The 25059-nt window shown below is 42.4% G+C and overlaps 1 protein-coding gene across 1 annotated transcript; it reads right to left on the bottom strand.

Annotated features, from left to right (window-relative positions):
- Positions 1-448: 448 nt before the first annotated feature.
- Positions 449-5907, bottom strand: LOC111875805. Its single transcript, XM_023872335.2, has 2 exons — positions 3265-5907; positions 449-545 (listed from the first exon to the last, which is right to left on the bottom strand). Exons 1-2 carry the CDS (start codon positions 5451-5453, stop codon positions 542-544), a joined length of 2193 nt encoding a protein of 730 aa, XP_023728103.1. The 5' UTR covers positions 5454-5907; the 3' UTR covers positions 449-541.
- Positions 5908-25059: the final 19152 nt, after the last annotated feature.

The raw sequence follows: 25059 nt of genomic DNA, 5'->3' as shown, positions 1-25059 counted from the left end.
AACGTTGGGAGGGCTATATTAAGGCGAAATTTTGATGTTAACAATGGGAGGGCTGCATGTGAGGCATGCAGTGCAACGTGGAATTGGGTACCAACTCAGCATTTGCTCTAGTACCGAGGAAAACCACGGAAAACCTTGGTCGAGCTGGCCGGTCTCAGGACCTTCCGGATACAAACTGACTTCTAGCCAGCAGTCCGGCTTAAATACGCGAACCCTAACATTAGACCCTGTGTGTCCTGTTCCTTTATTTCAAAAGTTTACATTTGTTTTTCTACAGTTTTTTTTTTTTTTTTTTGCATACTTTGGATGAGCAGCAAACATTTGTGTATCACATTTGTAAAGGGTTTTAACTGTTCAAGTTGATAAATTTAAATCACTGTTGTGAAGGGGCAAAGGGTTGTTGCTCGTCCAATGACAAGATTTTATAATTACAATTTTTTTTTTTAAAAATCACATCTACTTTTCTTGTCCAGCATAGGTGTGGTGATTGGTCGATGTGGCCGCGGGCGTACTGGGCATTTAGGGAGTTGCAATCATCCGGTTACCTGTAAAGAGATCTTAAAGCTGATTATCTTGCAAGCAGGGATAAGGGACGCAGATGTTTATCACCAGTGGGATCGTAGTGTCCTAGTGCCTGAATCTGACTGTTTTCGCTGGTTACCGATTTCTGGTACAATGTCCTCGCTAACCTCTTGAAATGACTTTTTATTGATGACATTCCCGTCTGTTCATGTAAGGTTGTAATTGGTGTTACCCTCGGCAATTTTGTTATTATCCTGAGGACTTTATTTTGAAATGTCTGTAATTTATTTATGTGAGTGTTGGCAGCATAGCCCCACGCGGGGGAGGCATATGACAATATGGAACGGAGGAGTGATTTATAAATTACCAACGCTAAATTAATGTCAATTGTGGAGGATTTATTTAATATAGGATACAGTTGTCTGAGTCTGTAATTAGCTTTGCGCAAAATACAGGATATGTGGGTACGGTAGGTTAATTTTGAGTCAAGTGTAACACCAAGATACTTCGTTTCCTTAGTCCAAGATATGGTTTTGTTAAAAATCTTTACTTGATGCTTACTGCAGCCCTGATGTCGCAGTCGTTTAGAAAAGAGTGTAATTGTGCACTTTTTTGCATTAATATGTATTCTCCACTTCCGGAACCATGGTTCTAAGAGGCGTATGGCAGAGTTTAACTTTCTGACTGCTATATCTATGCTGCCTGACCGAACACTAATATTCGTGTCATCAGCATAGACCGATATGGCTATGTTGGAGTCATTTTCAATTGAAGGAATGTCATTAATATAAATATTGAAGAGTGTGGGTCCAAGTAAGCTGCCCTGAGGCACTCCGGCCTGAATGGGGCGTAGGTTTGAATAATAGTTTTTGTGCATTACAAAAAAGCATCGATTCTGGAGGTAGTTATGTATTATATGAATGAAGTGAGGTGGAATTTTGGCCGAAATGAGTTTAGCAATCATCCCGGTGTTCCAGACCTTGTCGAATGCTCGTTCAATATCCAGGAATAAGGTTACTGTAGCTTTGTTATTGTTGAAACCGTGCGTAATGCGCTCCACATTCCTTAACAACGCATGTGTTGTGGAGTGGCCTCTTTTAAAACCGTATTGGTCATTTCTGATAGCTTGCAGCTTCCTAAGTTCGAAGTTTAGTCTTTTTAGAATGATTTTCTCTAAAAGTTTACCTAAAGAATTTAGAAGGCTTATTGGTCTATAATTTAGTGGGGACGTATGGTCTTTGCCTGGTTTCGGAAGCATAATAATTTTTGCCTCTTTCCATTGTGTAGGAAAATAATTTAGGGCAAGTGATCTATTAAACAGTTTTGCAATAAATTTGAAAACAAACCGCGGCAGATGCTGAAGTATTATATTCTGTATCCCGTCAGGCCCTGCTGCTTTGCGTGATTTGAGGTGGCGGACAATCCAAGCGATTTCTGAATGATTTGTGGCCCTCATCCGGTCTGTGAGTGGCTGTGCAAGGAAGTCATTCACTACCTGTTCAGTGCTAACTGTAAAAGTACGATCAGCATCCAAATTGGTAGTGAAAATTTGTTCCAAGGTATCGGCAAATACGTTTACTTTTTCCTGGGTTTCGGTCACAGTTTTCCCATTAATGGTAAGGGGTGGGATGTTAAAATTTGTGTTTGTTAAACTTTTAGTTATCCGCCAGGTGTCTCTCATGTTATTAGTGTCCAGCCCTTGTAAAGTTTTCTGCCAGGTGTTCGATAATTGTTCTTTTATTGCCGAATCTATTTGCTCTTTTAAAGAATTAATGAGAGGGCGAAGAGTAATATCACGGGTTCTTTGCCATTGCGTCCGAAGCCTGTTCCTCTTTTGAATGAGTACACGAGTGGAAGCTGCAATCTGCATTGATTTGAAAGTTTTCCTTCTTAACGGTACAGCATAGAGAGTGGCTCTGTTGAGGATGTCTGTAAGGTGCTTAACCGCTACATCAATCTCGCTCTTTGAGCAGTTCCCTTCTAGGCACTGAGTATTCAGATTGTTTACTAAGTAATTTTGAAAAAGTTCCCAGTTCGCTTCCCGGTAGATAAAATTTTGTTTAATTTCGTCAGGTTCTACTGGCCCACGTATGGTCAATAAGACGGGGTTGTGATCGGATGTGGAGAGGCTGCCTAGGGTGCGTACAGAGTGACGTGACAGTACGTTACTGAGGATGGCAAAGTCAAGTATTTCCGCCCCTGCAGGGTTTCTGTCTGGAAAATGCGTAGGCTGTGACGGAGCGGAAATTATGTAATTATTTTTGTAATAATGATTTAAAAGGGATTGTCCCGCCGCGTTATTCTGTCTAGCGCGCCATGTTACGTGCTTGGCGTTGAAATCGCCTGCAAGAATTACCTTGTGCCCGGTTGCTATGAGGAGGTCTAAGTCACGTTCTATTATTTTTCCTGGCGGATTGTAGACCGAAATTAATACTATGGATTCCTTATTAATGTTGAGTTGAATAGCTGTAGCTTCCATATGTTGTAAGCGAGGAAGGAGAATTTCTGAGTGTTTCAAATCCTGACGTATTAGAATGGCTGTTCCGCCACCCCGCTGGTTTAGCCTGTCAGTCCTGTACGTTATGTAGTTCGGACATTTAAATTTCGTGGATGGCTGTAAGTGCGTTTCACTTATTAGTGCTATGGGTATGTTATTGGCTTCCAGGTAATTTGTGAACTCGTATTTTTTCGATTTAATGCCTCTGCAATTCCAGAATAAGATATCGGTGTGTGAGGACTTACCCATTATGAGGAAGACCTAGGAGGTTGATTAGGAAGTTATTGAATATGACCGGGAGGGCACTCTCATATGGGTGCTGCATAAATTGCAGGAGCATGACTGACATTGTTTGTAGAAGGCACTGAAAGGAAAAGTTTGGGTTGAAAGCCCGAACACAATTGACAAATTCCCTAGTTTGATGTTCAGTGTACGAGTTACCTAGTCTCTGTCTGGGAGGCTGATGGCCGTGCTGATGCATGTTGTCTGCCGACTGCAATAAATTTTGATCAGAAGAAATGTAACTGTGTTCCTCCCGCGGGTGTGTTGTGTCTTGTTGCTGTGTATGAGTTTGTCCCTTTGTTCTGGACAACTTGGGGGCAGAGTGCCGAGAATTAGGGGCGACCGAAGAATCTGAGTTCGGCTCGTCCCCTGCCCCGGGGGGAGGGGGTGAAGCAGGTATGTTCTGTTCTGGCGGAGAAATGCCAGTTTCAGAGGTAACGGGTTCTTTTGCAGCTGGTTGAACATTATTGTTTACTGAAGGGTTGGGGTGCGAGTTGCAAGTGCAGCTTAGTTTATGGGAAAGACGCGGATCTTGTCTGTAATAAAACTGCGGAATTTCCATGTGGGGTACAAAGATGTGATTGGACAGAAGGTTACGCGGTTGATTTAAACGTGGAGTAGGAGGGGGAGGTTGTGGCAGTTGTGAAGTGGAAAAGTTCAGAGGCCTGCTCCAAGCGTTTCCGGGACTCATAGGCGGATAGTCGTGGAGGGTTTTAGAGGGAGGATTTTGCGGATGCATAGATTGAAATGAGTTTCGCGCTCTGCCCACATTAGAAGGCTGGCGGTTATTCAACTTCTCAGGCTGAGGTTTATTTCTCATCTCCTTTTCCATGAGGTTCCGAAAATAGGGGCAACCTCTGTACTTGGAGCCGTGATCTCCGATTTTGCACAGAGCGCACGTGGGCACAAAGTTAGGTTCAAAACGTTTTTCACATTGCCACGAGCAATGTTCCTCTGCACAGTGGGCACAAGCCGGAGGGGCCTGACAGTTTGCCGCCACGTGATAGAATTGCTGACACCGTGCGCACTGAGGCGGCACGGCGCGTCCCTTATAAGGCTCCACAGTGATTCTGATGTAACACAGGTGGGACAACTGCGAAATTTTCTGGCTCTGTGGAACGTTATCTAGCTCAATTATGTGCATGGGCAGAGGGGTTTTGTCTCTCCAAGTGGACATTGGGATGACGTTTTGAACTGCCAGCCCAAGGGCCAGTAGCTCATCCTGAATGGCTTTAGGAGGGGTGGTAGGAGGGATGCCTTTGATAACCACCCTGTACGGCTTAGAATCGTTGTGTTTAATCAGGTTAAATGGAACTTTACTTTCTTTTAAAAAGCTTTGTAAGTTTAGGTAGTCTTGGTATGTTGAAGTCTGACATGCTATGCCAGCTTTCATTCTATAGGTTGTGAAGCCTATAGGCTGGAATTTGGAGTGAAAATCTTTGTTAAGTCTGGTCATGTCACCTTGGAAGTGGTGGTGGATGACGACCGGCGGAATTTTCTCTCTGGGTGCGGTTAGGAAGTTGGTCCTCTTCTCTGAGCTGCCAGCAACACGGCTCTCAGGAGCGGGAGAGGATGGCAAAGCTGTATTAATGGCGGCTTCTGTTATGGGTGGGTTTACTTTTGCTTTGTTTTTTCTCTTTTTGGGGGTAATGACAGTGAAGTCATTATCCTCCGCTATCTCATCTGGATTAGGCGGTTCAGAAGAGGCTCTTGCCGATAAAGCAGGTTTCTGTGCACCTTGCCTCACAGCTTTAGTTCCACCTTGGGAACAGTGTACATCTGCAGCCACTGTAAGGCTGTGATTGCCAGAAGGGCATATCACGGGCGAGGCTGACTTGGGTCTGCTTGGTTCGGACTGTTTAAGATTTTCTTTAGTTGGAGGGGTTTTATTTTCCGGCCATATCGATGCCATTTCTGAATCTGAATATTCAGATGAAGCACTATCGGACTCTACGCTCACTGGGGACCGGAGCGCGTGTTTAGGTTTTATGGTTAAAATGGTTGGTTTTTCTAATGGTTTATTTTTTTCGGCTTTATTTCTATTTACTTTTCTGGGTTTCTTTATGGTTGTATTTAGGGCTGCGGGGCCTCCAACGTCCATAACCCTCTTAATGCCTAGGGGGTCCAATCTAATGACCTTGGACTTCACCATGCTGGCAGCTACGGTTTACTCACCAACACCGAGCGTACCAGGGAAGTGATAATACTATTTGGAACGGGGTATAAGTTAAAAGTTAAAAGGAACTGAACCAAGGACAGTTGCATCATCCGGTGACAGCAGTAACCTCCGACAAGCAGGCGGGCCGAAGCCCACCTGAACTTACTCCTACAAGCTAGCGCTGATTCACCGATGTTGCAACACTGATTAAGGGTGGAATGTAAGGATTACAAAGGATCCTCAGCGTTCGTTGGCACCGTTAGGTTTCAACTGAGGCAGTACCGCCGGGAACACAAGCGTAAGCTGGAATCCTCTTCTTTCTTCTCTTTGTCTGCAACGTACGGGGCTGGTTATTCAGAACCGTAAGCTGTTCGATGTCTTGGAGCTCCCGCGCTGGGCCAAGAGAACAGGCCTGGCTTGGGTATGCGACCTTCCTGCCTGAAGTCTCTCCGACAACTGACCTAATCCTTTAAAGAGTGTATTTTCTCTAAGTAGTATTCAGTCCGTACCTCACAGGAAACACATCACGTCTCCGCTACAAAGCCCAACCGGTTAATGCTGTTTAGGGAAACAGTCGCTGTTTATTGTGAGAACCATACGAAACACACAAATAATATAGAGATTCATATGTAATAATACAAATGCCGTCGTGAATGCAACAATTTATTTGGTTGTAGATCTTTGCCTTTTCTTCCTCTACACTACATGTTTCGACCCTAATTGGCCATCATCAGGCATATTTTTCACAACGTAGCTGTCACGCTGCACAAGGTCCAAAATCTAAAACATCAACCTGTCAGTTTTGTTCTAAAATCTCGCCAACACACACTCTCGTCAATCATATTTTAGAACTACAATTTAAAATTTAAAGTTCAAATTTTAAAGTTTTGGATACTAGGGACACCTGCTCTTGTCTACATGTGCTGCAGCGGCTATTTCTTGTTTTCAGCACCGTTCATGTATTGTTCTGTGTAGGCTCTGTGTGTGTGTGTGTCGCTCCTCATCTTTAATACTTTTGGACTGTGTGCAGTGTGACAGCTACGTAGTGAAAAATACACCTGATGATGGCCAATTACGGCCGAAACATGTAGTGTAGAGGAAGAAAAGACAAAGATCTACAACTAAATAAATTGTTGCATTCACGACGGCATTTGTTTTATTACATATAGAAGTGTATAGTGCAACAGGATGCTTAAATATAATATAGAGATTCAGTTCGTACCTCACAGGAAACACATTACGTCTCCGCAACAAAGCCCAACCGGTTAATGCTGTTTATAGAAATAATCGCTGTTTATTGTTAGAATCATATGAAATTCGTGAGTTATATGGGAAAAAGTAATTTGTTAGATTAGTGGAAGTGATGCATGTAGTTAGCTCTACTAAGTTTTTCTACCCTGTGGTATGACTACTGGCTCTCAGGGACTGAGGTTAGCTTTATACAATGGCGCCAAGAGAGTATCATACCTTTATCTGATGACGGAAGCAGAGCAAGCTTCCGAAACACTGCGTTTATTTGTCCAACATGTGGGTCAGCTTTAAGTCCAGTTTCCCTGGGACTCCACATAAAAAAGTGCAGAAAAGTTTCGATTTTGTCGGGTGTTCAAAAACAGAAAAGGAAATGGTATGCTCAATAAATATAATTTCCCTTTCACCTGCGTATGTTTTTCTATCCCAGCAAAGCTCAATAAATGTGAATAACCCTTCTTGCTAACTCAGTACTATTCCACAATGTTTTTCTTTAGGTATTCAACATGAGGATCCGATATTGTTACTGAAATTGTCAATATTGCTGTGTTTTATTTGATTGGTAGTGAAGTTAGGTCCACGCCAATTGTAACCTGGATTCGAACAAACCAACTACGTAGAGAGGAGGGAGGGGGAACAAGGGGGTCGTGTCAACATCAGCGGCGGGTGGACGGGAGGGGGGTTTGCCCGTCATCAGAGCAAGCTGGCCGGGCTTAATTGCCTGCAGGCCGAACCGATACAGAGGGGACAGAGATGGCTTGTCGGCGGCCTGCACAAGGAGTTTGCGTCCACTTTATTCTGGAGTTCCTGTAGCAGGGGTGTCCAACAAGACCCCATTGATGTTAGGCAACAATCTATTCTTCATTTGCCAACAAACTCTTTATCTGCTTTAGACTTCTAGTTCTCACTGTCTTCAATATTAAAATTATGGTCTTCTCTCAGATATGATGCAGCGTTTCGGACGGTTATGCTGTTTCCATCTTCAGTATAAAGATATACGAAGAGTCAACAAGTTTCTCCGAAACGTAAGTACCTAGTACCAAGATAGCCGAACACGTTGGAGGAGTGTTAAAGCTCTAGGCTTATATTCGGGAGGTATTCGGTTCGGATGGGATCCAGGCAGTCCCCGGATTTACTGAGTGTAAAAATGCCAGAATAGTGCCTCGTTTACACCGCGATCGCTCCCCCCCCGCAAATCCTTTTCAATTCGTCATTTATCAGTCGTTCCACCATTTGAGTGTATGTAGTGCAGCTACTGACAGCGTCGCAAAACAAGCAACAAAACATAAAAACTCTAATCTTCTCTTTCAGCTGCACCGGTTTCAGTGTTGTGAAGGATGAACTGGAGGGGATGTGGCACATCCAACCCAGTGCCTGCCTCAAGTGTGAAAATTAACAGAAGTCTCAGTTAGGACGGCTGGTACCGGGCCCCCAGAACTGGAAACAAGGTTTTGTAGCCCCTCTATTGAGACATGAATTCCTGGTTGCATGTCAGTGTAGTTTTCTTGGGTTTGGGTGAGACTGAGTCCACTTGGTACGTCGGCCACTAACTGGCCTACTGAACCAGTCCCAGATGATAGTGAGTGTGGAGCAGTCGGTGAACTGAAAATTGGCAGGGTAAACCGAAGTACTTGTAGAAAACCTACCCCACCCGTGTCGTAGCTTTACGGCACGTAAAAGAACCTCATATCTCCAAAGGAGGTCACTGAGTCAAATTCAGGACGTTTCCCGCCCAACAGTAGTCTCTAACGCCTCTGATAGATGGGGGAAGCATTATAGATACCGCCAAGCCAGTAGAGGCCGAACTCGCTGGCTCGGTCGGGACTGATGGTACGCACCAATATCGGTAGGGTATAGAGACTGGTAGAATATCATAGAGGGAGCACAATGGACCAATACTGGTCTAAGTGCATGGGGAAACCCACCCTCTCCAATAACTAGCTAACTAAACCTACCCCAATACCACTTTGCCCACCATAAATCCCATATAACTTGACCTGGGATCGAACCCGGACCGCCGCTGTGGGAAGTCGGCGACTAACCGCCTGAGCTATGGCACGGCCGCATGTCTCAGCTGTATCTCGGAAAGTGTTTAACCAATCACTTTTGCCAGTATAATTCGGAAAATTCAAGCACCGCTAATACCAAAGCCTGTCAGTTGGCATCCTCCTTACTATGTTCTATTTATACCTCAAATTCTTACAGGCTACATTTCTAAGTTCTCCCTTAATGTTGTCTCCTTTCTTGATCTTTGGATATATCCCAAAATGTTTCTACTCATTTCTTGTCTCCGCTATCCTAATCGTACACCCACTGCAACATGATATGAGATTCTCAGCGATGCTGAAATTTATAATCTTTTCAGCCACACCATGGCTTGGGTCGACTCAGCCTGTAACAGAAATGAGTACAATGGCGGCCGGCGCGTAAACCTGGCAACCTCACCGCCATCTGTGAGCCGATTGCCTATAAAACGTGGCAGCCTCGACGTCTCACAACCCTATGGCCCTCCACAGCCTGTTCAGGGATAGCTTTACGTTTTGTTCAATTGAACTCCTCCTTCCAGCCGCACTAGGCCCTGGGGTCTACTCAGCCTCTAAGAAATGAGTGCCAGGAATATTCCTGGGGGTAAAGGGCGACCGGCGCATAAGGCTGACGTTACCGCCGTCTGTGAGCCGATTGACTAGAAAATGTGGGGACATCGACGGCTCAAAATCCTATGAGCCTCCACGGCTTGTTACAGGGATAACTTTGCCCTTTTTATGTGTTCTGTCGCCGTATATTCTCGTAGATGTTTACATTTAGGAACAAACTATTGTCTTCATACAATTTCTTTATTAAAACCGTCACAACACAACTATATCAAGGTCAGTGCCTAGTTTGGCTCTGCCACATGTTTCGGCTATTAAAAGCCATAATCAGGCAAATACATGGATAACATATATACACCACTGAACTACAGTACTAGTAAAATTGGATACAATNTGTAGCAATATTAATGTTAATCTGAAAATGATATGAAGGTAATAGTATTAAGTTTTGTTATAATTAACTATTGATTTTGGTATTGAAGATATAGTGTATATTACTTACTGTTTAGTCGGTACCTCATCTTACAAAGTACTGTCCGTTCTGTAGGGAATGTAAACAACGACTGATTTGGTGATGTAAGATTAAAGTCAATGCAAGGGAGGGAGGTGGGAGGTAGATATAAGGTGTATGCGGAAGTGGCAGGAGGGGAAGGGGGTATGACTGTATATTATGTTTTGTCTGTATCAATTATTACATCATATATAAGGTTAAACATTTCGGTAAAATTATCATTCAGTTGCAAATTTAGTTTGCTGATTTCGTAAATGCGAAATCTTTCTTGCCGATATATAGAACTTCCAATGTTTTGTCTATCGTACTATATTCATGTGTGGTATCCAATATATGTAGAGTAAATTTGGAACTTTGTCCGTTATTTTTTATGTCTCGTATGTGTTCTCTGAATCTGATCTTAAAGGTAGGTCCGGTCTGTACTACTTGGATACATACGAAAGATTTCACATTTACGAAATCAGCAAACTAAATTTGCAACTGAATGATAATTTTACCGAAATGTTTAACCTATATATGATGTAATCATTGATACATACAAAACGCAATATACAGTCATACCCCCCTACCACCACTTCCGCATACACATTATCTCTACCTCCCCCTCCCTTCCGTGCAATGACTTTTAACATACATCACCAAATTAGTAGTTGTTTACATTCCCTACAGAACGGACAGTACTTTGTAAGATGAGGCACCGACTAAACAGTAAGTAATATACACTATATCTTCAATACCAAAATCAATAGTTAATTATAACAAAACTTAATACTATTACTTTCATATCATTTTCAGATTAACATTAATATTGCTACACCTACATCACGAGCCTCCAATAACAGTTTTTATATATACATACAAAATAGAGAATACTCCAATTTGTCCGTGGGAACACAACATAATCACAAAAGCCAACGACGTACTCGATGATGTAAAGCATCATTCGAAGAATTTTATTCTTGTTTTATACTATAACTTTTGTTTTATATAATCTAATTTATTATATTTTTAGGCCAAGTATTTTAAAATAATTAATATTATTGTATCAAATTTCCCTAGTAGTGCAGTTCAGTGGTGTATATATGTTCGCCATGTATTTGCCTGATGATGGCTATTAATAACCGAAACATGTGGCAGAGCCAAACTAGGCACTGACCTTGATATATGTATAGTTGTGTTGTGACGGTTTTATTAAAGAAATTGTATATTATAACACAAGAGGATGCATGAAATGAAAATTACTGTCTTCATGTTGTGTCTTAAGATGAAGGTAGAAAGTTCATTTTCTGTCGCGTAGTTGGTGGCAGTGTGTTCTTCCGAACAGTGTTACCAACCTGCGTCATGACCCTGAAAGCCACAGTCTGAATATTCACTGACATAAAAGTCTCAAGTCCTGCATAAAGTACCATGTTGCATGTGTTCTCATGTTTGCCAACCGCACTTGTATGTTTCACTTGTATTGATTAGTAGCTTATTTACCGACACTTTCACTGGCTCAGACAATGGAGTGTTGAATTATAAGATGAATAATGAATACTAAATTGAAAGGGATCTGGAAAGAAGAGCCCTTAGACCGGTTTGAGGTACTATCACAGCGTTCGCTTAGCGGAATTGAGGATAACTACGAAAAAGTCTGTAAAATGGCNCTTCTTAATTTTCCTTAATTTGCATAGTGGGGTCTTTAGTCCAGCTGGGTCCACTCGGCACGGCGGCCACTGATTGGCCTATTTTACCTGCCCCGGGTGATTATGATGATGGAGAATTTGGTGGAATAAAGATTGGCAGGGGAAACCGAAGTACTCGGAGAAAAACCTGCCGCAGTGCCACTTTGTTTACCATATATCCCACTTGACCAGACCCGGGGTCGAAGCCGGGCCGCCGCGGTGAGAAGCCAGCGACTAACCGCTTGAGCTGTGTCGCGGCCCACCAGAAACTTTAACACCTGAGCTACCTTGTCCTATGACGTCTGTAAGGAGGGAAAAAAAATTCTTTATCTTCATTGGAGAGAGTCGATCAAACGCTGTTTTTTTTTTTTTTTTTGGCAGCAACACCTGAGACGCCCTAATCACTGCATCAACCCAGTCTCTCTGTCTCTCTGTCTCTCTGCCTCTCTGCCTCTCTGCCTCTCTGCCTGTCTGTCAGTACAGACACGCATAAAAAACAGCGTGTCCACTGCAGATTGCTCGTAATATGTATGGGCTTCTGTGTTCATGCCACGGCTCCATTTCTTCCGAACCGTTCTTCGCTCTGTGTCGTCTTGGCTGAGTACATCCTCACTATGTTTCTATACGCTTTATCCTGCCTATAAAATCCTTCTACTTTTTATTTTTCTTTTGTTTTATGTGTAGAACGTCGTTCCAATCCGTGTGCCTCCTATCTGCGACTGAAGATATATTTTCCAAGAGAATGTTCCGCTCTTAAAGACGTAAGCTTATTACAGCTGCCTTTAAACTAAGGCTTTCGTATGATTTTCTCTAGGACACACCGTCGACTTTGTCAACCGCTTATTTAAGGACACTATCAGTAGCTGCAACTACATAACGTCACATAATAGGTAATTAACAAATAAAAATGACCGTGCTCATGAGGTTAGATGTTGGCTTCTCGCTACGGAATCTTGGGTTCAGTCCCAGGTGACGTCATGTGAGATTCAATGTGGAGTTTGCAAACAAATTTTCTGGCTGTAACCCCCCCCCCCCGGCCTCCGGAAAATATTCTGGTGTCGCCCATAAACACAGCCGTTATTTTTGCAAGAGTCGATAAGTGAATATGTTCACCATCTGGAATAGGCATCGCATGTTATAGGCTGTCCGTTTTAGCTTGACCCGAGTGCGCACTTTGGTGCGCAGGAGTATGACTGTAACCGAGGCAGGCCAGCCCAGATAATGCTCCGGTAGTTTCTTTGAATACTGGGGCCAGGTTCTGTAAACTATTTTGGAGACGTTGATGTGAAATAAATTTCTTTCAGCTTGTTAAGTTTCCGATTTCTGAGGTGGGAGGACTAACCTCATGGAATCTGCTAGTTCTATAAGTTGTTCATTGCTCATTTCTGTGTCTGAAAGTGTAAATCTATCGTTTTGTAGCAAGTATAGCGTCATGTCTTCTTTTATATATCTTTCTTTCCACCTGGAACTGTGTTCCAGAGCGCTCCAGCGCGTCTACTTTTATGGCTACTGTCCTAGTTTGGAGAAATTCTAGATCTGACTTGGACGACACGTGCAGGCGTTGCGATCTCTCCTCACACCACAGCCTATACCGTTTCCATGCAGTGCGCATAACAGAGGTCAAGGTAAAATAACTGGTCTGTACAAATGTGCTGATATTCTCCGCTATAACGTAGCGATCTAAAGCCGTGTCGATAGTACAGAGGCGTGAACATCAATACATAGCTTAAATTCCACTTAGAACGTAAACCACATCTCTAGGAGGCATTATCGTTGCCTTGAAGCCACAGCACAGCGTTACAAGCACTGTACATACCAGAGAGATAATGTTCGGACTGTTGCGACCGTACGGTCTCTTGCGGTCTAATAGTATTGGGTCACTTTTTGTTATGGACCCAATTTATCTTCTCGTTAGAGCAGGATTCGTCCTGTCCTGCAAACATCCGCCTTGCCGATCACTGTACTTATGCACTTTCTTACGGGCCACGCGGAGCGAAGTTGATAGAGGCAATATGCTACAAGCCGGTAGGTCGCGGGTTCGAGTCCCAATGTGGAGCATTTTTTCAATTCAGCTAATCCTTCCAGCCGCACTATGGCCCTGGGGTCGACTCAGCCTCCAACAGAAATGACTACCAGGAATATTCCTGGGGTGCAAAGGGCGGCCGGGGAGTAAGGCAGACAACCTCACCGCCTTCTGTGAGCCGATTATCTAGAAAATGTGGGAATCTCGACGTCTAACAATCCTACGGGCCTCCACGGCCTGTTACAGGGATAGCTTTCTTACACTTTTTTTGCTGAATGGAAATTGTAAATAGGAGGATGGAATGAAACCAGTAATGCTAAATTATATTGATTCTGATAAAGACAATCAGTGTACCACTGTGTATATGATAGTCTCTCTGTTACGTAACGTTTAAATTATTGTAGAGTTTCTGTACAGTATTTGCTTTTCGGCTCTTCAGCTTAACTCGCACCTGCTGAGAGACATTCAGGGCTGAGGGTGAAAATTTTACAGGCAGCAGCCCTTCTAGTAGCAAAAGGGTGGGAGGTTCAGTATGGCTGTGTTATGCTATGCGTTGTGTATTATTTGCTCAGCTGGAATTATTTTAAACATGAGAGGGTAGGATTTATGGGGTACGACAGGCAAACACGCACAAATGAATGCGACTATTTATTTAAGAATTGCTATTTCTTTTACTCTTAACCCTAGAAATGCCAGTTTCAATTATTGCACTGCAAAGCCAGAGGCCTGCAGAATTCATGAGTAACCATAAATAATGGGGATGAGATAAACTGGGCATGTAGCACGCATTAGGAGAAAGGTGTATAAAAAGTTTAAGTAAGGAAACCCGAAAGTAAAGTTGTCCGTGTGCTTAAACACTACGCCACGAAGACGTAGATGGGAGTGGATGCATAGATCCACGTATTCTTGACGTCGTTACTATCTCACACCTTTTAAAAACTATGCCAGTTTGTATGAATTCATAATATCGAAATAGAACTCTGGCCAGGCCTGCGCACAACTGCAATTACACAGAATTTGTAACAGAAATAATGGGTCACTGACTTACCGTGCCTGCCCATATAGCGAAAACACTGTATTTATACTTTGGTTGGCGGGGNGGGTTCGAATTCGGTCGAGACACTACTTATCCTGATTGAATATGACCGTCTTTTCTTCCAGTCCCTCCAGACATATACCGTAACAATATCTCCATTACGCCATATCTGCATCCTTACAAATTCTTTCAAATTCATCATTTACTTCACCATCCGACGCTGTATTTTTAAGATCCTGACAAAGGTCGCTAAATAACCCACGAAGATATCATTGGCTGTATAAGCATCAAGGTCGTAACGTCCAGTAGCGAAAGCTTGTTTCGCATGTATAAATAAGCCGAACATGATACCGTGTTTAGGACTTAAGCCCGATTTTACGTCCTTCATTTTCTACAGAAAGCTCTTTAGAAGTGTAAAAACATGGTCATTTGCTAAACTGCTGAAATCTGTTCAGCCAGAATTCAACGAGCCGCATTTGCTATTTAGATGTAGCAATAACAAAATGGCTCTCTATGTCAGAGCGTGTAGACCCGAAGTGATTTTGCTCCTTACCTGCCACCTATCGGCGGAAGCTATAACTAACATGAGCCGGTCGAGTTTAACGTGGCCTCTGACGTCAAAGTGACGTCTCCGAGAACACACTGTCAATTTGTCCATGTATAAACGTCAGATCCATGTTTAATTACATTTACTGTCCACTTAGACTTGTATTGTTATCAATGTGGTGAATACTTCCGATAATCTACCGCTTTTAAGCCAATCAGTAACAAAGTTAAACAGGGATGATAATTCAATTCGTGTTTATTTATGTGCAAACTTAACAGCACAGTGGCCAATTACAAAGTTAGCACGAGTACATAGAAATACACAAAAATTAAAGAGCAAAATAAAAAATATGACAGTCTATACAATATCAATAAATTAGTAACAATTCCAAGAAAAGAAAAGAAAAGAAAAAAATAAGTTAGCTTTAACAGGAGAGAAAAATAAAATAAGTACATTTCGAATGGTTATTCCATTATGTGATGAGAAAGGACAATACACATACATACACACATAGAAGTTAATAATAATAATAACCCAATTAATACTTATTTATTCGTGTCGCAGCTCAACATCCTAATTTAAATCAATTCAATTCATGTTTAATTACGTACAACTTAACAGCACACAGGCCAATTAAAAGGTTAGCATGGGTACATAGAATTACATAAAAATAATTAAAAAACAAATACAAAATTTGAGAGTCTACATAAAGACAATAGATTAATAATAATGCCAAGAAAAATAAAGTTAACATTAACAGGAGAGAACAACAAAATAAGACCTCATACAGAGAAGTAATATCAAGAGTATATTAACAAATATTATTAACAATTTTAGGTTCAGTGTCATTGACAGAAACTGTTCCGATTGCAAATATGTCGAGATCTTTACCCACCGCGTTGGCAGCATTGGCGCACCGAGCAGAAGGCCAGTGTTTATTAGAGGGACAAACACCAAACATTGAGAAGTCCCTAAGATTGCTGGGAGGAATACGAAGGCTAATATTTTCCAAAAGAGAAGCGCAGGATTTAAGACCACGAAAGACCTGAACAAGAAAAATTGCATCAAGGTGGTAATAANAATAATAATAATAATAATAATAATAATCTTTGTTTATGTACGTCCTGAACTCAGAAGCCAATGGCCACTTACAGAATCAGCATGAATACAAACAAACAACAATAAGAGAATACAGGAAAAAACAAACAGAAAAATAACCAAAGAAACAACACACAACAGAAAACAAAGAAAATTGATCAGCAAAGGCTTTTTTATACTCAGACATGAGTTATTAAAATCATCCTACATATACAAACTGCATTTGCAGCAGAAACACATCTAGCTAAAGGGGAACTGAACGTCGTAAAGTTTAGTAATAATAATAATAACAACAACTCATGGAGCTGAACTCTTCTTGAGAAGCCGCCAGTTGTGCAGCTACTCAAGAACTTTCCAACATTTTATGCAACCCGAAGGTTCATTACCGTGCTCACAAGAGCCCTCCACTTGTCTCTATCCTGAGCCAGACCAATCCAGTCAATACCATCCCATCCTATATCCCTGAGATCAGTTCTAACATTGTCCACACACCTACGCCTTGGTCTTTCCAGTGTTCTCATTCCTTCTGGCTTTCCCACCAATATCCTATATGCATTCCTCTGCTCCCCCACCCGTGCTACATTCCCTGCCCATCTCATTCCCTTTAACTTGATCACTCTAATTATACTTGGAGAAGAGTACAAGTTATGAAGCTGCTCATTATGCAGTTTTCTCAAACCTCCCGTCACTTCATCTCTCTTCGGTTCCTGTGCTTAACTAATTAAGCACTACGCCATGAAGACGTATGGGGGAGTGGCTGTATAGATCCACGTACATTAATAATAATAATAATAATAATAATAATGGCTGTTATTGCCGGATCCTGTTTCACTTTGGGGGGATCTGAGGTTCTCAAGGGGCTGGCTGTCTGTCTGTCTTCTTGGATGTGACGTCACGCTGTTCGGCAGATAGTGTCTGACTCAGTCCTGAAAACGGATGGTGGTGAAGAGTGGGGAAGCGCCATCCGCCTTCAGCACTCAGTCAGACAGTAGATACCAACGATTCGGAGCAACCTGCGGTCTCAGTCTTCAGGGTTATAACGGATCCCCCCGATATGAAACCACACAGAGGCCCAAACACTATAATAGAAATCCATTCTAATATTTATCGAAAATTTTAACTGTCGATCTAAATTTGTTCCGTCCAATGATCTATTAACTCTACGCTAAATGATCTACTTCAATGTTATTTATTACCTCTATGAACACTATTAAAAATAAATACAATTTCGAGACAGATACCAAGACATTGCTTGAATGTTGGCACACACGTTTACTATGGACATCTGTTCTCTTGTCATTGAACTATTTCGACTTTGATTCGGTAACGATTCACAGTAGTTAAAGTAGCTAACTTTTCTGCATTGTGCGGACGTCCTACAGCCGTCAAAGTACGTCTGTGGGTTTATGAAAGACGCTAAATAAGAACCGTTCAAAACCATTTGTTACACCGACATTGTGGCTGTGGCTTTATTCAAACTGCAACAGTGTTTAAATTTTCTTTTTGTGTGCATTCATGAGACAGGCCTCAATAGTGTGATTATCATGTTTAGTCCGTAGGGGCTCCACAAAGGCTAGGAAGTGAACGCTGAAGTGGATGTTGTAGGCAGTGCTCTGCATTCGGCACACTCCCGCGGACAGTGAGCATTAATGAAATACAGCGCAGATGTTCGGACGCTCGCACGGAGCCCGCGAGGTAAACAAGCATTGCCAGTAATTTGGGAAATAGAAGAGGATGTCACAATAGAGATGCCGTCATCAGGCAAGAGAAAGATCAATAAAGCAGGCCCAAAAGGGAATACAGAGAGAGAGAGAGAGAAAGAATAGATTAGAGAACGAGACAAAAATTGAGTTAGATTCGCATCTAGCAAATACGCATGCGTACTTGTTGTTACATACAGAGTGTCCATTGCTATCGTAGCAATCGAGTGCATTCATGGGTGCCAGGATAGGAACGACTTGATTTTGTGAAAATGGTAATGATTTTCTGGGTTTTCATAAATCGGTAGGAATTTGTTGAAGTAGCTTAGGAGTTATTGCCTACTCAAATGAACTCAGCTCAGTCGACATAGAGGTAAGGCCACATGTTGAGGGATTCGATTTTAGTACCTCTCAGATACGAAGACTTCTTGCTCGTTTCCTTCCTTAAAACGCCTAAACACATACACACTATACAGGGTGTGGCACAGCAGGATGTCCAGTGTTTAAATTCGGTCTCTGTGGATCATTTTGAGTCGGAAAAATAAAGTAAACATAGATCCTGTTGCAAGGGTTTCTCAGCAGAATACGAGGGAGCATTTTATTGCAGCAGTAGTTTGTGCTTCATTTCCATTTAATTTTAGGTTATATTATTATTATCATCCCTGTAACAGGTCGTGGAGGCCCATATGATTATGAGACGTTGAGGTTCCCCCAGTTTCTAGACAATCTGCTCACAGATGACGGTGAGGTTGTTAGCCTTATGCGCCGGTCGCCATTTACTTCCGGGAAGGTTCCTGGTATTGATATGCTACAACCCGGAAGGTCGCGGTTTTGATTCCCGGCCAGGTAACTGGATTTTTCAATTGACCTTCCAGCCGCACTATGACCCTGGGATCGACTCAGCCTGTAACAGAAATGAGTACCAGGAAACTTCATGGGAGAAAAGGTGGCCGGGGAGTAAGGCTTACAGCCTCACCGCCATCTGTTAGCCGACTGTCTAGAAAATATGGGAACCTCGACGTCTCACAACCCTATGGGCCTACACGGCCTGTTACAAGGAGAGCTTTACCTTTTAGTATTATTATATACATATGGCGACGTGCAGCAGGGTATTATCTTGATTAGAACTCTTGGAGAAGCCTAAAGATAATGTTGTCACGTGTTAGGTATGTGACACGCGACAAATAACTTCACGCCGTATTGACTATAGCGAATTTATTCCACATTCGCTCGTACATTTATATAATTCACAATTACACAATTACTGCCATCGGCAGTATCACAATTCCATTCACTTGATACAACTCAATAACAACGGACTTCAACTCATACTGAATACTCCATCCTCAATACTAGTATCTCTCTCTCTCTAGTAACTCAATACTCACTCCGGCGAATGCTATACTGCAACAGCCAATCGTTTATCCAGGGTCTGTCTTCGTGGTAACTCGTTCCACATCCCTTTGCCCAGCAACGGTTAGACATGTCACAATATTTTAGTGAGTATGCTTTTATTCCAGTCGGGATTCGAACCGGATACCTTCTATATAATACTGAGAAGTGTTAAGCGCTACTCCGACACTTTCAACCTGCACATGTCTAACAGAGCAGGCCGGCATTGTGGTAAAGAAAATTTCCTTCCAATATTTTCTAGTCCACGCACCATATAGACGGCTTTTCTCCCACAATTCCACGGAAAATGACGTCATATCCGTTACACACAATACACGGTGCCAACAAATGCGCCTCACACATAATTGTGTAATATGGAGCCTCTTCGGTCCTGAAATATTTGTCGGATTATGATAAAATGTAGCCGTCCAATCACGTGACAATATTGTGACGTGGATGGCGCAACAGGCAGTATGTGGTCACGTGAACTCTGCTTTCTCGCGAGTGACGTCACATAGCCCCACTCCGTCCATCATTATGCAACGCTCGGTAAACACCCCTCCCCGCTAGGCTATGACGTCACGCAACATTTGCGCGTCTATTGCTAGGCAATGCGTAGGGACACACCTGACAAAAATACCTGGTATCTGTTTCCGAGTAGCAAGGTGTTCCCTATATTGTCCGTGCCGAGCTTAAATAAGGGGCAGCGAACACTATTCAGGAGTAGTGAGTAACCAGTCAGTTGCAGTCTAGCATTCGCCGGAGTGAGTTGTGATACTGCAGATGGCAGTAGTGGTGTCATTATGAATTGTACAAGTGTAAGAGCTAGAGTTCAATAAATTCGCTATATCAAAGAGGGCGTGAAATTATTTGTCGCGTGTCACACACCCAACACGTGTGTATGCTATTATGTTGGCTAGCTCCACTTATTCTCTTTCTCGCTAAGATAAGAGCCCAGCCTCATATCCGGTGGGTACCGGGGTGGGGCACTTTCCCCGGCAGGAATATGAAACTGACCAATCACCTTAACCTACTGCCTAGGTTAAGAATGGTGGAGCTATACTTCCACCGCCCATACGTCTTCATGGCGAGGTGCTTAATTAATTAAGTACAAGGAAAATTTTATTTTTACCTTACGTCATCATGAGAACGTAAATTGTGTGAGAAAGCTCGTAGATGTTTTCAGTATTATGGATCGGTATGAATGTCATAGACCCGGACGTTCTCTTGCAAGAGGTCGCTCACTCACTCGTATTTTTCCACATAGCTCGCAGAATTCACAATTCGTAATCTTCTTCTGATAATTCACTGACGCAATTATATGACGATGAAAACAAAACCAAAGCGTATAAAGTAAATGTAATAGGAGTTCGGGTCCGCCGACTAGCGCTGTCCACTGTTGCGTAGTTGAGTTATCTGAGGTCCCAGACTTCGATATCTACAGCAATTTAACGGGAAATTGGGTGGAAAATGTCGCCGTGTTTTTGGAATGGGTTTACCAACAGATAAAATTCAATTTTCCCTCCCTTCAGTGTTTCTTACATGAACCAAACTCGATTGGTATACCACGTGATCTTACGTATATCGATCAGAAATGATGGGAGTGGGGAGAATAGGACATCCATTGGGATCTTACGGGGTCTGCTTATTTACCTTTCAGCGCAGTTTGTTTTTTAAGAACGAAACTTAACGATTTCACGCCGATATTTCAATATGTGAGCCAGTCTTCTCTGTTTCATAAAGGGCTACCAAGCAAGTTAACTCAAGCCGTGACGCTTCTGACTTATTACGGTTCGAATCTCGACCTAGGCACTAACTTTAATGACAGAATGTTCTCGTGGTTTTCCTCAGTCCACCCAGAAAATTTCCTATATGGAATTATAAAACACGCTAAGAGCGATTCCTCACACATGCTCTCAGATACATTATTCACTATACACAGTATGTTTCTGGGCATTATCCATCGCCCTGCTTTTATTTTAAAACGTACAGCGTTTCGGAGACTGCATTCTGTGTCTGTCTTCAGGTGGAACCTACTGAGTTGAGCCCCAAAGGATAGAGCTAGTCCCTATCTCCGAACACCAGCAGCAGAATCCAGTCTCCGAAACTTTGTGCGTCTGAAATAAAAACGGGACGATGGATAATGTAGAGAAAAGCAATCCGTTCCTCTTCTACCTTTCGGTGTCGAGGTTGTTTTTGTTTTCATTTTGATCACTTTACAGACGGTAGGACTCCTTGGATGGGTGATCAGGTCGTCGCAAGACCGCTACCTAAACACAGAAAAAACACATACCTAATATCCGTGCCTTGTGTGGGATTCGAACTGACGACTCCGGCTTCTGGGCGAGCTACCGTGACCGGCCAGAAACGCAATAATTTTATTAATATACCATTGTTACAAGCTTTTACATCTTATCATTATTCACTAACTATTGGAACACTTGATGCTGTATATTCTGAGACACTGAAATACCTGTAAATAACCAGAAATAAATAACATAAATAAACGTCTAAAGAATTATAGATTTATAATATAATTGTGCGATATCCGTGCGTCTCTGTATCTTCTTCATAAGTGATTTCCATTTGTTTCGTTCTAACAGTATATAACAGTGACTCACGAATTTTTTTTTTTTTGAGAACGGGTACTTTCTGGCGCCGAAACAAATAACGCAAATGAATACAGAAACCAGAAGTCTCACAAACCTTGAACACAAAAAGAACATGTTGTTTCAGCCAGCATCTTCTATAATGGAAGATCAGCTTAAATTATAGTGGTCCTTAAAATAGCCCTGGATTCTCTCCTTCTAAATCCATATGCAATTACCACGTCTCGATCATTTTCTAATATAGCAAAGTTTAGTGAAACTATTCAGTTGACATATCATAGTTATGTAACGTAAGTATTGCCGGTCACGGTAGCCGAGCGGTCTAAGGCATGCACTATCTTCGCTCGCTCGAATGCCGGGATCCTGGGTTCGAATCCCACTCAGAGCATGGATGTTCAGTATTTGTGTGTGTGTATGTGTACAGGTAGAGAGGCCTTGCGACGAGCTGATCACTCGCCCAATGAGTCCTACCGAATGTCTAAGATCTAGTATACCGAAGTGAAACTTAAAGTTTCATGGAGGTAGGCCAAAGACCAAATTTGGGCTGTAGCGCCAAAAGAAGACGTAAGTATTAAGTAATTTGTATGAATCCATTACATATTAATGTATTAACTCTTTAAGTACGGTGATACATGTACACCGCCTGTACAAACATACAAAAAGTCTGTTTTGTCCTCGCAAGACAAAGTAGCTTTGTCTCTGAGTTTACTTAATTAAGCGCCACGCGATGAAAGCACACAGGTATGGGAAAGTGTAAGTATAGATCCACGTGCTTCGTGCCATGAACAAAATAAAATACATCATTTCCGTAAAAAATATTAAAATCTGGTCTTTATAATTAGGACGCGGTTTTTCCTATGATGTAGGAACTGAATTTTTAAATATTATTTACATGAATTTCAGGATTTGAAATGTTAACTAAAACCGGTGCCCCCCCCTAACTTAGTATTATACGTGTTACTTTTATTGCATTCACAGCGAGACGTTAGGAAACACATGTACGCTTCAGCACTCTCGTTTTCTGAAGTTGCATTAAAACCGACTTCGGAGGAGGGCAAATTTCCTCACTCGACGCGGAGTGTCTTAATTACATGAAGTTTCAGCTCTGTACGTGACATCAACATTGTATAAAGCCACCTCTCCCATTGTTTGACACGTGCTGCTGTGAATCGCTCTTAATTCTGTTTAGAAGTTTTATAACTTTGTACAAAACCTGCAATGAAGTTTCATAAAAGGCGCTCGTAAAAACAAAAGAAGATCTCATGTGAGAAATTTACCGCATATCCTTTTTAACTGCTGTTTCAGTTTCGCTCGGTAACAGTGTGTTGGAAACAGCCGGTCTAGCGCAGTCGCTACGGACTGGACGACCGAGTGGTCGGAGTTCGAGTCCCGGTAGTGTCAAGAATTTTCAGTTCTCCATTTCGTCCACACCGGCTCTGGGATCCACCCAACCTCCTATGCAATGAGTACCGGGGGCTCTTTCTCCGGGGGATAAAGCGGCAGGGGCGTGAAGCTGACCGCTCACCTGCAGCTAGTGTCGAGGTCAAGAAAATGTGGATCTGTACATCCACTGCCCCACACGCCTTCATGGCGTAGTGTTTAATTAGTTAAGCACAGGGACAGCTTTAACTCTTACCGTTTTAAACTATGTTGGTACAATAAAAGTTGCCAATTGTGCATCTACTCAAGAACTTCCCAGCATTTTATGGAACCCGAAGGTTCATTACCGTGTTCACAAGAGCCCTCCACTGCTCCCTATCCCGAGTCAGATCAATCCAAGCTGTACCATCCCATCCTATCTCTCTAAGATCCATGTTAATATTGTTCATCCACCTACGTCTTGGTTTTCCCAGTGGTCTCCTTCCTTCCGGCTTTCCCAACTATATCCTACACGCATTCCTCCCCTTCCCCATTCGTGCTACATGCCATGACTATCACGTCCTCCTTGACTTGATCATTCTAATTATACTTGGAGAAGAGTACAAGTTAGGAAGCTTCTCGTTACTCGGAAGCTGTTAATTTTGCTTAATTCCTTAAAGGGCAATGATTATTATATTTTAGGTCTGCTACTTGCTTTGGCGTTAAATTACTACGAAATTTTCCCGCAATTTCATTTACGGACTCACATATTTCACATACGAAATGCATAAATCCTGAGGTGGCAGTGTGATTCTTCTTCTTCTTCTTCTTCTTTGTCTCCATGCGCTGAAACTAATTCATGGGATTAGTAGAGCAGCAGCCCTCGAGAAGACTCATCAGGACTTCTGTAAGCTTTCCTACTGTTAACCTGTCTGCTTTCCCGTTCCAGTCATACTCCTACATGTTAGAGAATGAGACGTCGAGGCCGATAGTTAACACCATCTCCGACGCATAACATGTACAAATAGTAAATCGTAAACTGTCTCCTTTATACAGCATACTAAACATCATATACCGCATCAAAATTTATTAGTATTCACGGAATAGACACGACACACTGAAACAGAGATTTGATCTGCGCTTCATGGCGATTTCTCGCTTGATTACTCTTCAACTCTGAAGATGGAGGAGTCCTGTTCCTCCGAAGCGTCAGTTGATTTTCAAAAGACAACATGGTGTTCGTTTCACAACCAGAACCTGCAATTATACTTATTTATTTCCTTTTTTTTTTCCTTGGCACCACAGCCCCAGTGGGCCTAGGCCAACCTCCATGAGCTTCTCCGTTCACTTCGGTTTTTCTAGATCTTACACATTCAGTAGGACTCCTTGGGCGGGTGATCAGCTCGTCGCAAGGCATCTACCGGTACACAAACAGAAAAACGTACACACACAAACTAAACATCCATGCCCTGAGTGGGATTCGAACCCACGATCCCGGTTTCCAAGCGAGCGAAGACAGCACCTGCCCTAGACCGCTCGGCTACCGTGACCGGCTATCTCCTTTTTAGGTGGTAGGAATTTTAATAGCCCCTATTTTAAGAGTACTATTTACTTACCCTGCGTGCTTTCGTAAATTTAAGATTCAGAATTCTGTCTGCTGTTTTCGGAGCACGTTATTAGCATAAGCTTATTCAAAATTTTATTTTTTTATTTCATGATTTTTGTATTACTGGATTTAGAGCTTATACGTGTATACATAGTTGTTAATGTTCGTCGTGGCATTATGTTCTCTTTTCCTAAAGACCATGAGGCAATGCGCTTC

The sequence above is a fragment of the Cryptotermes secundus genome, unplaced genomic scaffold (genome assembly GCF_002891405.2).
Source record: "Cryptotermes secundus unplaced genomic scaffold, Csec_1.0 scaffold1307, whole genome shotgun sequence".
Lineage (NCBI taxonomy): Eukaryota > Metazoa > Arthropoda > Insecta > Blattodea > Kalotermitidae > Cryptotermes > Cryptotermes secundus.
The sequence above is the reverse complement of the archived record's forward strand: the minus strand, read 5'-3'. Positions and strand labels throughout refer to the sequence as shown.

Coding starts and splice junctions, on each gene's coding strand:
- LOC111875805 (XM_023872335.2), bottom strand. CDS start 5,453: ATGGTGAAGTCCAAGGTCATTAGATTGGACCCCCTAGGCATTAAGAGG.